Genomic DNA, 15,000 nt, shown 5'->3' with positions numbered 1-15,000 from the left:
AAATCCCAACATTTCCTTACATTTTATCAATAGCCAGATAAATAAAGTTTACTAACCTACTATTTTCTGTGTTATCCCAAGTGATTCGTAGGTTTTTGACACGCTTTGTTTTTCCCTTCAGATCTAACAGACAAGGCATGCAGCTTCCACAACCATTTATGGTTGAGTGCCTACAGAATTTAGCTGAATTTCTCTCACTTCCAAAGGTCACTCGCCTCCCAGCCCTGGGCTCGCCAAAAATCGATAATTTTGCTAGCATTGTGCCAAAAATCATCACCTTTACACAGCTCTGCAACCTCAAAATCCTGCTCAATTTTCAAGCTTCGCTCAGGTTTTTGCCATCGCCATACACACTGTACATGTACATGTATGATTGGGAAAAAAATGGTTGATCATTGGAATTTGTTCAAATCAAATTAACAAATCAAAAACCTCAGATTGATAATTTTGTCCCTCTTGGGAAAGATCTGAAGGGGAAAACAAAGAGTCCCCAAAAACACATCAAATCGCTCCGCACAACCCAGAAAATAGTACATGTAGGTGAGTGAACTTTATTTATTTGGCTGTCCACGAAATTGATTTTCGCAAGGAAACGTTGAGATTTGAAGCTCTTATGGAACATTATTTTTCCTTGATCAGTTGAATCAGCCGTTACCACTGTCTCAAAAAACGTGACGTCACACGCTCTCGCATCCTTATGGTTGTCTGCCTGTGGTCCCACCAAAATTCCAGATTTTGTGATCAATTTGAGTTGACGGTTGCACATGATAAAAACAGACCAGAATGACTATAATTCATATATCAACTCGAAGTTACAAATTTGAAACCGATGTTCATGGAGATAACATACCCAGAAGTTGAATCTCACCACCCCTCCCTACACACACACCACAGATTTAGTCTTTTGCTCGCATACCTATCAAACCAAATCTTGATTGCCCTTAGAGTATCAATACTTAACGAATCACGGTGTTTTGCAAAGTCACGAAAGATCTCCAAGACCTTCTTTGATAACTGACTATTCTGTTGCTGCGCACAAGCTGTAATTAGCGAAGTGTAGACATCCATGTTCCGTTCAAAAACAACAGCAGAATTCTGCATCTCGTTTAGCGAATCAAATGCACTCAACAGATCCCCTTTATGGACAGCTGCCTCCACAAAAGGTGCATAATGTCGAGTTTTTGGAGTCAATCCATCCCTTACCATCTCCTTATGTAAGTCTTTCACCAACTGGCCACATTTCGAATAAAGCGTAGCAAGTGTTGAGTAGGTAGAATACGTCTTCGAAATACCATATTTGTCCACAAGATTCTTAAATTCTAAAGCCTCTTCAATCTTGTCGTAATATAAGAACCAATAAAGAGCAGAGCTGACGGAATCTGCTAGGTGTTTTTCGGGAAGTTCGCGGAGTTTTTGGAACAAACGTGGAGCTTCATGTGTTTGGCAAAGCCATCTGATGTTCCCTATGCGCATTCGATCTCCCTTTGGTTCTGCAGGAGAAGATGAAGATCCTTCCCTTACTAATTGCCTAATATAGCCCCTCAACAAAGTCAGCGTCCCCTGGGTTTTTTGCAAACAAAAAGGACTATTAAAGAAGACAGTTCTGCTTGCCATTTTGGTCGCTGGGTTATGTAGTTGTCACGAATTATCGTGGCTGAAGACACCACATGTGTTCTTACATTGCACCCAGTGATCACTGCCATCAAAATGCCCCGATTTGTAAGTCTACACAAAAGGAGAGCTTTTAGTGAGATCCCAAGTGTTCTTAGATTATGCGTCACAGGAGGAAGAAGACAGTGGAGTTTTACATCAACGAGACATCTAAACATGGTGCTAGAAAAGGGAAATGTCGACGAAAATAATCACGACCGATTGCACGTGGGTGACATTCGATGGTTGTGCGAGGCAGAGCAAACTCCACAAAAAGTTTCAAACCTATTTAGTCAATGCGTCAATCTTCCTGATAAATATCGGATAGAATGCTTAAACTCTGCACTGTACTGGTATTTGTATTATGGCAAGATCGAGGAAGCTCTTGCAATTAAATCCCTATGGGAAAAGGAAGGTTTTCCAAAGACCTACTCATCCTATTGTAATCTGGCGATCTTATACTCTAAATGTCACCAATTAGGAGAAATGAAGGATTTCCTTGATAAGATGAAAAGGGATGGTTTAACTCCAAAAGCTCGCCACTATGAACCTTTTGTGGAAGCAGCCATTGAGAGAGGCGATATAATGGGCGCTTTTGAAGCCATCAAGGAGATGGAACGTTCAGCTGTTATCCATGGGCTTAGCAGTAACCTGTGCACAGCACTAATCCGAGCTTGCACTGGGAAGGAAGATAAGCACCTGACATGCAATGTGTTGAAAATCTTTCAAGACTTTGTGAAATATCGGTACAAATTGACGGATGACGCTCTTGAGGCAATAAAGATATGGTTTGATAGGTTAGACACATCACATAAAGTCAACATTGAATATGGTTTTTTTAAGGGATGAAGGGGGCATAATTTGATTGACATTCTGCTGACAGCATTATGCACTAATCAATTAAAACCATGCCCACCCCCCTCCTTCTCCCCTCCAGTCCCTGAGACATGGCAGGGATGCAACATTTGTACAGTGTTACATTTTTGTGTCACTGGAAGATTTTGCTAAGCTGCTTGTCATTGTAAATGATAGTTATGCATCACTGAAAAAAATGTAAAGCCTGCCCTCCCAATTTTTTCATAAATTTTTGGACTTGTGGAGGAGATGACGAGTCCTACTTTGCTCCCCTTCTCTTCCACTTGGGATATTGTCTGCAAATTCAAGGTCAGATACAGTCTTTGCTGCTGGTAATGCAAACTCCTTTGTTTTTCGAGTACAATTCCAGAGTCATTCTAGTCCAGGGTGTGCTTGGGCGCCCAATCTATCAACATGGCAAACAACAGTGGGAGGGGACCATACACAGCCTTGCCTAACACCAGCTGATACTGTGAACCACTCTGTTGATTCTCCATCCACCCTAAAATTAATACACAACATTCCAATCCATCATTGATGTTTTTCATGATATTAAATATCTTAATTAAGTAAAGTATGATCGTCCGGGTGAGTGTAGTCCTGAGGAGGACTGTTTGAGATGATATTGACTAATGTTTCGACAACCTGAGTGGAAGTCATCTTCAGAGTCAAGAACCTTGATTCTGAAGATGACTTCTGCTCAGGTTGTCGAAACCTCAGTCAATGTCATCTCAAACAGTCCTTCTCAGGAATACACTCACCTGGACAACCATGCTTTACTTAATTATGATATGACTCCTGGGTTCAAACCACTTACGATTAAATATCTTCTTGGGTAGCCCATATGCCTCAAGTATTTTCCAGAGGATTCTTTGTGCATGCTGCTCTGTGCATGCTAGGTCAAAAGCAGCCTTAAATTCAACAAAGTTCATCATCACAGGGAGTTGAAATTCAAGGCTTTTTTCTACCAGTTGACGCAGGGCAAAGCATTGATCTGATTGACAGACTTAAATGAAAGATTCATTATGAGTGGGGATTTGTTTTTAATATACAGTAGTATTTTTGGAAAAAAAATAGTTACTGTCATGGAGAACCATGAGACCAAAGAATTGTGGGGCAGAAAATTCAGGACTCGCAGGCCTACCCTTGAACTCATGGAAACCGGGGAGGGTGTTTTTGGGAAGAAAGCATACGGTTATGTCAGTCTTATAAGTCTTGAGAGAAACTTAAATTCTCCTTTCAAAGATGAGGCAACTGCATTTGAAAAATAATTTCAACATTTTAGGTTACTAATACTGTATTTTGATTAGCAGACATGGACAAACCAAGTGGATTACGTCATGGACAATTGCTACACAAACGTGAGAAAATGTGTTGGTCTATTCAGATCTATCAAAAATTTGCTAATCAATAATAATTTTTTACTTATTCTTGGTTGTCTTTATTTTACCAGATTCCATTGCTATTCCTGCAAACAGAAGCTGGAAACTGGTGAATTCTCTATCAAGGAACTTGAAGAGTTAAAACTCTCTCTGGTTAAGCATCTTTGGAAGCCACACAGAACTGTTCAACAAGTTAAAAGTTTCACTTCTGCAGGAAATTTTATTGATTATGTCTTGCCAGAGCAACTGAATCGGATTCCTTTAAGTGTGGAATATTTCTTAGAAAGCACAGGACCATATGATGTCATCATTGATGGACTCAATGTGGGATATTTTAGAGGCTTTTTTGATCCTTACAATGTAAATATTTTACTAATAACTTTTGACTTATTTCATGTTTTTGTTCCTATGCCATAGCATTTGAGTGCTGACTGTCAAGTATGATCCTAATTCTTCTTTTGGCAGTTTCATGAAAGTTTTGCTTAGAGGTTTCATTGGGTTTTGCATGCAGGTTTGCTTGGTTTAATTAAAGTAGCATTAATGGGGAAGTTGAAATAAATGCCCTGGAAAATAAGTCAAATCAAAGAGGTGTTCTTTTGCCTTGTGCATGACCCACAGGGGAACCAATTTTTGTTACAAAACCTAAGTCATTTCTGTCATTATACACCCAGAAGCAGATTTCGTGTAAAAAAAATTTCCAAGCTGGTGAACAGAAGTTTAACATAGAAATTTGCATGATCATATAACGATGAGATGAACATTTACTTGTCACATGTACTGCATTCATTTTTCTCTTTTTTATGCTTAGGTACAAAATGTGGTGCTACATTTTGTAAATAAAAAAAAGCGAGTTCTGGTTGTTGGTTCCAGTCCAATGAGATTGTCAGAAAGATCAAAGAGGGGTGGAAAAACACCCCTTGGTGCCCTGGTGGAGTATCTGACTGATCACAAAGACTGTGGCTTGATTTGTTTGCCAGAATGGTATACTTTTTTTTATTATATAAAATGAAGACAATTTTTGACATCAGAAGATTTCAATAAATGTTCATGTGACAAACTCACAAGCCATCCAGAGTGTAGCCAGGGGGGTCCTAGGGTTCCCTGTGACCCCCCTTCATGACAGTCAACCACATAATACAAACCATACCTGTGAGGCTGGAACATAGTAATTATTTATGCCCCCCCCCCCCCCTTCCTGCACTCAGCACTCATCCAAAAAATTGTCATTTTCACTGAAAACAGGGTGGATGTTGACATGACAAACCAGTAAGGACCCTGGGTGTGAGGGAGTGTGACCTCCCCCCCCCTCTCCCCGTTTTCAAAAATCTTAGCTACGCCCTGCCATCAATGGGCCTGATCAATGGCTCATGTTAAACTAACATGCAGTAAAATCACACTATTACAAGCCCATTTTTTGATCAAGCGTGCAGTTTTTCGTCTAGCTTTTTTTCAATTGCTGAAGTCCCTGATTTCATTGTGTCAATGATAACCTCATTACAGAGGTTCATAGGTTCGAGCCTTTCAGACAACATTTTTGCCACATTTCAGTCATTTGAAAGACTAAAACTGCACAAGTGCTCTGAAGAGCTGTGTGCCTGCTTTTTAATAACATTCGTCCCTTTATCTTTAGCTCAGTGGATGACCTCTACTTTCTCAGTGCAGCAATGCATTGTGGTCCAGGAACATTGTTGGTATCTAATGACAGGTTTCATGACTATACTTGTGACATGGATCCATTACTCAAGATTCAATTCAACAGATGGCAGAAACTTTATCAGTTCAAGCTGGAAAGATTTGTTGATGAAAGCCCACTATTTGCAGTATGTATTTATTTATTTATTTATTTTTGGATGCTTTTAGTTAAACAGGTTTTTTTCAAAACTACAGAAATAGAGACTTTAAAGTCGCTCAACCGGTTTCAACAATTTGGAGGGAATGCGTTTCTAGAAAGATTAACTCTACAACACTGTTTCACTGAATGGCAATGTTATGGTACCATAATGAAACAGCAATAATTGCTTAACAAGATGCACATATTAATGTGACGTAATAAATTACCATGGCAACAAAAAACCATTTAAAAATGCCCTATATTTTGTTTTTAAGTGCTTATATCTCAAAAACGAACTCAGTGACCCCCATTTTTTATTCCTGAAAAGTGATTAGCAGGCGAAGAGGAAACTCTCTGCAAAGTTTAAAAAGCAATTATCTGGAGTGGATTCAGAGCCATCTTAATCTTTTTTAATTGTAAAGGTGGCTAGGAATCTGCCCCACAGAATTTTTTTAAACTTTGGCGAAAGTTTTATCCTTGCGTGCTAATCACTCTCCAGCAATAAAAAATGGGGTCACTGGGTTCGTTTTTGAGATATATATACGCATTTAAAGACAAAACATAGGCAGTTTTTAGATGGCTGTTTTGTTGCCATGGTAACCCGTTATGTCACATTAATGACTATATCTTGTTAAGCATCTAGTGGTTTTTCATATGGCATCATAACATTACCGTTAAGGGAAAACGTTTTGTAGATTCAATCCTTCCCAACAGTACAGTTTGTTGAAAGTGTTAAAACTGGTTTGAGCCTCCTTAACTGAGCACAAAATTTAATATGAGTTTTCTTGTCCACTTTTTTTTTAATGCTCTTAATAATCCTTGTAAAGCAAAATTTTTTATAAATATAAATTTATGTGTTATTATAATAATTTATTATGAGCTTGCAAGAGACAAGAAGGAGTGGCAGTTCTTCAGATATTTGATTTAAAAGTCATTATTGTATTTCCTTCTGTAAGTCGATTTGAAAATCGCCCATAAACACCATCCCCTTGAAACAGCCCTTTGTGCTTACAGTACATGTTTTAAACTCTTTATATCTTTCATTGGAATCGTTTTCTACCACTTAAGCTCGTTTCCCTCAGTGAGGCATTTGCTGATAGAGCCTGCCCAAGGAGAACATGGAACTTTCGAACTCAACAGCTAGTGATCATGAGCTCTTTTGGTGAAGAGGCGTCGGTTTTTCTCGTGCCTTGTGAGCTAATTGTAACTTTTCACAACAGTATATCGCGCGCAATAAGCTGACAGTATCACTCGTTTATGGTATCTCGTGCAAGTGAAATACGCTTTTTGTTTGTCTAAATCACATCCATTCGTTTACATCGCTGTTAGTTTCTATCTCTCACACAAATTCATGAAATCAAGTAGCTTTTTGGGGAGCAGGGCTGGCACAGTGGTGAGAGCACTCGCCTTCCACCAATGTGGCCCAGGATCGATTCCCGGATTCTACGCCATATGTGAGTTGAGTTTGTTGATTTTCTACTCTGCTCCGAGAGGTTTTTCCCCGGGTACTCCGGTTTTCCCCTCTCCTCAAAAACCAACATCTGCAGGCGTAGCTCAGTTGGCTAGTGCGCGGCTTTCGGAGCAAGGCTCCCCAGTTCGATCCTCGGTGACTTCAACGTCTGTTTCCACTTTCCTCTGACCTGTGTAGCTATAGCTTTAAATATCCGTGAAACGGAGCACTGACAGAGGGAGGGGGGTAAAAAGCGCACCGTCGGCTTCCATTGATACCAGTTTCATAACTGACGGAGCTACCGACGTTAACTAAATTGACTTAACTTTACTTTACTTTTACTTTTACGAATGTGATTGTCATTCGTCCGCAGCCTCGCAATGATTATACCCCTGCCGTCCAAACCTCTGGCGATACTTGGCACTTTCCTTCCAGTGATGGAAACAGATGGCTTTGTATTCAGAAAGGAACAAGTTAACAAGTAAGGCAATCTTGTTTTTACTAACAGGGGCCGCGGAGCACGATTGAAAGTGTGTGTGTGTGTCTTGATATATGTACGAGTAGTGTAAATTAGTCTTTGCTCACGCTGAAAACAACACCGTAAGAAAAAGTGGGGGTGGGGCGGCTATACAAGTGCTCAAAATTCTTAATTTACCACCATGTGTTTTAAGGCCCATTTTATAAACGGTGTCAACATTTGCCCAACATTCGTTCAAGAAAAGTTGAAGGGATGTTGGGCAAATGTTGGACGCAAAAACGAAGTTGTGCGCAGTCCGTTCAAACGGTTCCAACATTGCACCAACAGAAGAAGCAACACTTTCGCGAAATTTGATTGCGAGGAACTAAGAGCTACAAACCAGCCTCTCTTGTCCGGATAAACTACGCCCTATTGACTTTTACGGCCTGATGTGAGCATGCATGTGTTTCTACAGTTGTTGAACAGAGTGTTGTTAACGGCTTTGACACCATTCGACACTTTCGAGAACAAAGGAAAAGTTGAATCGATGTTGAATGGAAGTTTAAACCGATTTAAACTTGATTCAACACCCTTTCAACAAGCTCTCAACCATTTTTTACGCTTTCTACAATGTTGGACGTCCTGTTCAAACGCACCGAACATTTGGTTCAGCAAAGTTTTGAATGCATGTTGAAGCAAATGTTGAAACTGTCTAAACGGGCCTTAACACTTCGCTCCGATGCACCCGTCGCATCCCTCCACACTGAGCCCAGTGTGGGACGCATGTGCAGTTCAAACTCTTCACAGAAATGCGAAGCTAACAGTTGCGCAAGATTCAAGCTACACGTGGTCACTCCACCCCACCTACAATGTTGCTCTCATGCACCCGTAACAGGAGGCTATAACCTGTCATTACCATTACACGTTACGTTGCGTCCGACCCCAGTTGGTAGAGGGAAACTCTACTTTAGATAAGTTGTGTGAGATCTTCTAAGTAGCATAACTAACTGGATCATTGATTTTTTTACTGACTGGTTTCGGCAGAACAAACTTCAATGTTAATAGGTGTTCTCTGAGTGAATAAGGCTCAGTCCACTTAGCGGTCTTCCAAGGAACAAAGCTAGGACTGTGGCTATTTCTCGCGTAAATAAATGATTTGGATGTTAATACCATAGATGCTCAGTTGCGGAAACATGTCGGCGACACGACAGTTTCTAGGTTGTTGCAGAAGGAAACTAGGGTTCAGTGCATATATATACAGTATGGGGCCCAGTTCTCGACCACAAAAAACGTAAACTTGTATTTCTTACCTTGGAATAGCCGTATGGACTTGAAATTTCAAAGACAACTAGCTTCAGCATTCAGTTTACACATGTAACGCTATCGACTGCTCAACGCTGTTTTCTCCCGAGTAATAACGAAAATGGAGGCTTCGTTCCTGGGCCCAGTTATCGGCCAGCGAGCCCAGTTCTCGGCCACTGGAAAGAGTGCGCTCGATTCCTCAGAATAAACAACGCTTGATCACCAATTTTGTTGTTAAGTCACTAATAAGGCTTGTGTTTGATATTTCGACCACAAAGTATCCTTAACGAGCTTTGTTTCATGTTAGAAACGGAAGTTTTTTGCACACCTAGTTTTTCTCGTAAATAAACTGGCAAGCGAGGCTAAAAAAAGAGTTGGGTATTTAAAAACAGGGTCCGGTAAGTCAGAACTCATAGTTTTAATTCATAGCTACTGTCGGAACATGCCACCCCATTACAGCTTTACTTTTACAAATGATTTGACATGAAAACTCCATACAAAACTATGAGCTCTTTTTAGTGTTGTCGACGGCCAGCAGGGTGGCCGAGAATAGGCAAATACGCAAAAGTACTAAGGAAATATTGAGGGGTGAATTTAGGTAAAAGAATAAAATAGGCCAGGAAAAGTTTACATTTGGGCCTCCTATACGGATAAAATACAAACTTGAATTAGGCCATGTAATTCGAGTAGCCGTAAAGAAACACGTTTTCGTGGAAATCAAATTCACCTACTTCGCGTCACCTCTATTTGCTCACAGTATATAGTAGCTGTAAACTCAAAACTCGGCAGGACGAAAGGCAAGGAATAAAGCTACCTTTGGAAGCAATTGCTTTTTATTCAGATTCACTTGTGGCGCTAAAAATAAACGTTGAACAAAAAGTGGCCGAGAACTGGGCCCCTTACTGTAGTCGATCGCGTTGGTCATTTGAGAACAGAGTAACTCTCCTTGAAATAGTGACAAATGCAAATTGTTATACATTTCATTTGCAAAAGTTCAAGCAGTTCTCGATCCCATCATCGTTAATAGCAAGGAGCTAGAATGTCTGAACTGCTGTGTTACCGTAAACTTCTTAGAGTAACAACATCAATTAATCTTACATGCAGTAATAATTCCAGTGAAATTGAAAGAGATCATCCAAGCTCCTGTATTTTTTAGTGCAGTACTTAACTTGCCACGATCTGCTGGTGTTTTACAAGACTGTATAAGATCCATCTGAACATACGCTGCACCAGTTCTTTATTAAGCACTACCCCTGCACCTGAGGTGTGAAATAGAACGCGTACGGAAACGGGCTCTGTCAATGACCTATTCCGAAATATCATATAGTGCCGGACGCACTAGAGAATGCAGACATCCCTCCGATCGAATGTTATACTGAAGCTATTTCTTGCAAAGCATTTAATGCTATTACTGGTGATGAGAACAATAAATTGAGCAATTTTTTACCCCCTACAGATGAAGCAGCGTATTCTCCTGGTGAAAAACGGACCATTCAATTTCAGGAGTACTTTTATTATAACCTCTGGTATCAGCCATAGATGTAATAGCTGTAATTGCAATTAGACTATTAGATCTCTGATTATATATTTATTTTCCATTCTACGTATTTTATATCATTAATTAGTTATTTAGTAACTGGTATTCGTTCTTTTTATCGATGATTTAAAATGTTACTTTTAATTCTTGTAAATACGCCATTCATCGCTATGGGTTGCCAAAGTATTATTTAATGGCAAAATAGTAACTATAATTACGGCCTTTGAGTTCAGCTGACATTAAAGTTAGTGGTCAGACGAAAAGTAATTCTTTAATCCTTTAAAAGTCTAAACTTGCATTTTTCGGGCTGAATACAATCTTCTGCTAAATCGAAGCCCATCCATTGGTCTGGAATGAGCAATGACGGATATTAAGATTTTTGTTCAAAATTACATGACATGATTCTAATAAACAGAGGTTAATCTATTCATGTTGGGATTGGTTAGCTTTTTCTATTTATTCAACGCCACCCGTAAACCACCAACTGGTGGAAACTCATTCAAGTGTTCACAAATCCTACCCTGTCAAAAAACTGTTCAAGGCACTTTTTTTTCGTCTTGTTTATTAACTAACTCGAGAAAATTCTGCAACTACATAGGTTTTTTTTTTCAATCCGGCGACCGGTGTAAGAAGTCGGCTCATTTTATGGTTGAGCCTTGAATGCACCAAGTGTGTGTTGTTTTTTTTTTTTTTTCGAGAATTGTGGTTTGCCATAAGTTTAAATTTAGTCTTAATGGCTTCTGTGGAAACGTGCCATGAAGATTTCATCATTCTATCAAATGGCAAAAGTATTAACCCGTAGAACGTCCACTGAAGCTGATAACCAATTTCTTTTGCTTGTTGAAGAGCAGTTTTTACATCTTCTGCTTTTCTTTCCTGTAAAACAGTTTTAAGAGAATGTTTATTAATAGGAGCTTGCGTAACGAGCTGACTCAAGTTTAAATAATTTAAGCACAGTGTCGATAAAGCACTTGACACATTTCGTATCAAATTAATCAGTACGAAGGGTATTTGAAACCAGGCAAGGCAAGAAAGGATAATTTTGGTATCGCTTTTTTTGCAATATTTCGAAAGCGTTTTGTTTCGCCTTGTGTTGTTTTGTCATTACGAATGGAAGACATTTTTCATATAAGTGTTTATTTCCATGACTACGATGTAAAAAGGCTCCTATTTTAAAATTGCAGTGTGTAAATCTATTGTCCTTCAATCGGGAAGTCAACGCATCGAACATGCGACGCTGGAAGACCTGGGAAAGTTTATCTGTGGAGAACTATTTCGATGACATTACACAGCCTTCTCGTTGGAGTTCGTTGGAAAAACTGGATAAATTGTCTCAAAATGGGGACGTTAAGGAGCCGCAAAAGAAAGTCACGAGAAACGAACGGGTTGTAAATGATTCGGCGTTAATATGTGGTGTGTGCAAACAATCTTTTAACCGGCCGCGGATGTTGCGATGTTTGCATAGTTTTTGCAAGAGTTGCATCGAGAGTCTGGCAGAAAATGAAAGCGGCAAACAAAAAAGTGTCGTCTGTCCCATTTGTTCTTTCCCGAGTGAACTAGGGAGTGAAGGAATCGATGCACTGCCCATCAACTTCCTGATATTGAAAAATCCGAGTTTCGTGCTCGAGGAAAAGAAAACTCCCCTTCAGTGTGGAAACTGCGAAGACAACGCCGAAGCTACAGGGCAGTGCAATGACTGTCGCGAATTTTTGTGCGACAAATGCACAGCTGCCCATCGTAGGGTACGTGTTACAAGGGAACACCACATTATCTCTTTAAATGAGCTAACGACGGAGGAGGAAGACAACAATAATTTATGCAACCCTGACAGCTGCGCGGAACATAAATGTGAAGACCTGACTTATTTTTGCCAGACGTGCGACAAGCTTATTTGTCGTGAATGCACCGTTGTTAGCCATCCAAAACCAACTCATGCGTTCGAACCTTTGAAAGAAGCGTCTGAAAAGCAAAGACAAGAGGTAACTAAACTCCTGGACACAGTTAAAATGAGGAGTCCTTTCGTGAAGAGAGCTTTGTTAGAGATAGAGGAAACTTGCGTAGATGTACCAGAGCATGCCCAGGCGATTGAAGAGCAAATTAAAAGTTCCACTGCTCGGTATATTAGAGCTTTGAGAGCGCGTGAGGCACAGCTACTTGATGATTTGGAGACAATGCGAGAGTACAAAGTGACATTGTTAGAACAACAGAAAGAGCGTTTGTACAAGGGAATCAAAGACGTGGAGAGTAATTGTGCTCTGGTCGAAAGAATGCTAAACGAAGGAAATGCCGCCGAAATCTCCAGGGTTAAAGACTTCATGACAGAGAGACTTCGAAGCATAGATAACATGATTCAAGAGATGTCACCTTTGGAGGGACCGGAATTTGATTACGTCACCGAGGAAGATCTTCTGCTCGACGTCATCAAACGAGGAGGCAAACTGGAAAGCGGCAATAGGCCTCCCGCGGTTAGACTTATCGGAGAGGGCCTTTACAATGCCGCTGTTGGCAAGACGTCGACTTTTGTTTTAAGTGTGCAAGGAGAGTCCGTGGTTAACAAAGTTGATTTCCATGTTCGTATTGAAACGCCAGATTTGGTTATCCTAACTTGTAACGTCGTGGAACAGAGTCCACGACTTTACACGCTCAGTTACAAGCCAAGAATTCAAGGAGAACACGTGATCTCAGTGCTGGTTAACGGTGAGCAAGTAGAGGAAAGCCCTTACACCGTGAATGTAAAAAAGGGTCATATGTGTTTCGCCACCAAGTCACTTCCGGTTTGTTTGCGCTTCGGCTGCAGAGGTAAAGGAAGAGGGGAGTTAAACAACCCGTGTGATGTAACCGTAGCAAGTAATGGGATCATAGTCGTCGCAGATACACTGAACGACAGAATTCAGCTATTTACAAGCCGTGGCGGTTTCTTGCGGCAGTTTGGATGTTCTGGCAAGGATGTTGGAAAGTTTAATTCCCCAACAGGTGTTTGCATTTCGCAAAATGGACGAATTGTAGTTGCTGATCAACAAAATCACCGCATTCAGATGTTCAGCATGGAAGGAGTGTTATGTAAAGTAATTTCATGCAAGGGACGGAACCCTTGGGATTTAAAAAACCCCACGGGTGTAGCAGTCGATGAAGAAGGACAGTTACTAGTTACCGACCAACAAAATCATCGAATCGTCGTTTTCAGCGACCGGGGAGTCTACTGCAGCCAGTTTGGCTCATTGGGAACGAAGGATGGAGAATTTAACAACCCTTCTTACATCGCAGTCACTCAAGATGGCGAAATTTTTGTCACCGATACCTCAAACCATCGAGTGCAAATCTTTGACACGGTGGGTAACTTTCAACGGAAGTTTGGACGTCCCGGAACCGGCGATGGAGAATTTCATTACCCCTCCGGTATTACAGTCGACTCGTCCGGATACATTTTTGTTTCTGATCGCACCAATCGCGTTCAAGTATTTAATTCACACTTGCGTTTCGTCACCAAGTTTGGCGGGAAACTAAGCGGCGACGGGCAACTTAGCGGGCCGCAAGGCGTTGATTACACTCCAGAAGGCAGGGTTGCTGTGGCTGATGCTCAGAATAACTCAATTAAAGTGTTTTATTTTCCAAGCGAATAAGCCAACACACTTTTTTGCTAACACGACAAAAATGTACATAGAAGGATAAAATCTTTGAGGTTACTATATTAAGAAGTGGCTGATTTTATAGACCACTGTCATAAATGGCGACCACTTTCACATTTTTTTTTTTTTTTGTATTTCTGTTAATAGGCCATTTCCGAGTTCAAGTCTGCCTCCTCTAAAGCGAGTCTAAGAGCGAAGTTTTTCTTATGAAAATTAATTTTCATTCATGTGTAATGTAGAACTAATTACTATCACAAAATCTTCGCACTTGGACTCGCTTTGAAGAGAAGGCAGACATGAACTCGGAAATGGCCTAAATTAGACCTACTGCCTTCATTTTGAAACAATTATTTTTTTTGAAATTTGCTTGTCGTAGCGAGGCAAGAAAGGCTTATTAGCATTTGAAAACAAAAGAATATTTAATTTGGCTGCCATTTTATGAAAGAGTCTATGTCGTTCGCTTCTCGCGTACTTAAAAAATACATTAATGTTACAATTGTTTGCGGTAAACTAACACATTGCATTTTCATATTAAACTGAAAATGTGAGCTGTCAGTAATAGTTTCACCGAGTTTTTTTTGCAATGCTGGCAAAATAGTAAATATTTGTATGGGAACGACACGGAACTCAGCGTTGCAATGCAAGTTGCAGGACAGGTGTTGCTCTCTGCAATGCTTAAAAAATTGGTTGCAACGTGGCGAAAAGTATTGCAAGAAATAGACTCGCTTCTACTTTCTGCAAAGGGTTTTGCAACTTGTCTCGCAACGTTCATGGTCGTGTGTTCTTTGTGTAAAGTTTTGTGCAATTTGCCTCGCAATGACCTTGCGAGACAAGTTGTACGAAAAATGCACAGTGTAACAGCGCTTTAAATGGCGCATTATGCTTAACTTTCGTAAGAAATAACGGTTGC

General features: G+C 40.3%; 3 protein-coding genes across 7 annotated transcripts in view; 2 read left to right on the top strand and 1 right to left on the bottom strand.

The window, feature by feature from the left end:
* LOC137998463 (mitochondrial ribonuclease P catalytic subunit-like) overlaps positions 1-1,643 on the bottom strand; it is a 7,033-nt gene extending 5,390 nt beyond the window's left edge. The window contains exon 1 of one of the 2 annotated variants that reach the window (XM_068844617.1): positions 917-1,643. In XM_068844617.1, coding sequence (XP_068700718.1) covers positions 917-1,614 — 698 coding nt within the window. In that variant the 5' untranslated portion in view covers positions 1,615-1,643. The remainder of the gene's footprint in view (positions 1-916) is intronic. The other variant, XM_068844627.1, reaches the window with a different exon arrangement.
* A 27-nt stretch (positions 1,644-1,670) lies between these two features.
* Positions 1,671-11,787, top strand: LOC137998089 (mitochondrial ribonuclease P catalytic subunit-like). Of its 4 annotated transcripts, none has more exons than XM_068844589.1 (7): positions 1,671-2,447; positions 3,816-3,866; positions 3,959-4,247; positions 4,696-4,868; positions 5,518-5,707; positions 7,542-7,649; positions 10,089-10,835. In XM_068844589.1, exons 1-6 carry the CDS (start codon positions 1,708-1,710, stop codon positions 7,644-7,646), a joined length of 1,548 nt encoding a protein of 515 aa, XP_068700690.1. In that variant the 5' UTR covers positions 1,671-1,707; the 3' UTR covers positions 7,647-7,649; positions 10,089-10,835. The 4 variants fall into 4 exon arrangements, with proteins under 4 accessions (XP_068700690.1, XP_068700630.1, XP_068700698.1 ...); XM_068844529.1 differs by lacking the exon at positions 10,089-10,835 and adding an exon at positions 11,649-11,787 and having other exon boundaries at positions 1,672-2,447; XM_068844597.1 differs by lacking the exon at positions 10,089-10,835 and adding an exon at positions 11,649-11,787 and having other exon boundaries at positions 1,673-2,447; positions 3,819-3,866.
* LOC137997765 (E3 ubiquitin-protein ligase TRIM71-like) overlaps positions 11,694-15,000 on the top strand; it is a 4,533-nt gene continuing 1,226 nt past the window's right edge. The window contains exon 1 of the mRNA XM_068844040.1: positions 11,694-15,000. This exon is cut by the window's right edge and continues 1,226 nt beyond it. Within this exon, the coding sequence (XP_068700141.1) occupies positions 11,694-14,084 (2,391 nt within the window). The 3' untranslated portion in view covers positions 14,085-15,000.

Source organism: Montipora foliosa, chromosome 1 (genome assembly GCF_036669935.1).
Source record: "Montipora foliosa isolate CH-2021 chromosome 1, ASM3666993v2, whole genome shotgun sequence".
In the NCBI taxonomy this organism is placed as follows: domain Eukaryota; kingdom Metazoa; phylum Cnidaria; class Anthozoa; order Scleractinia; family Acroporidae; genus Montipora; species Montipora foliosa.
The sequence above is the reverse complement of the archived record's forward strand: the minus strand, read 5'-3'. Positions and strand labels throughout refer to the sequence as shown.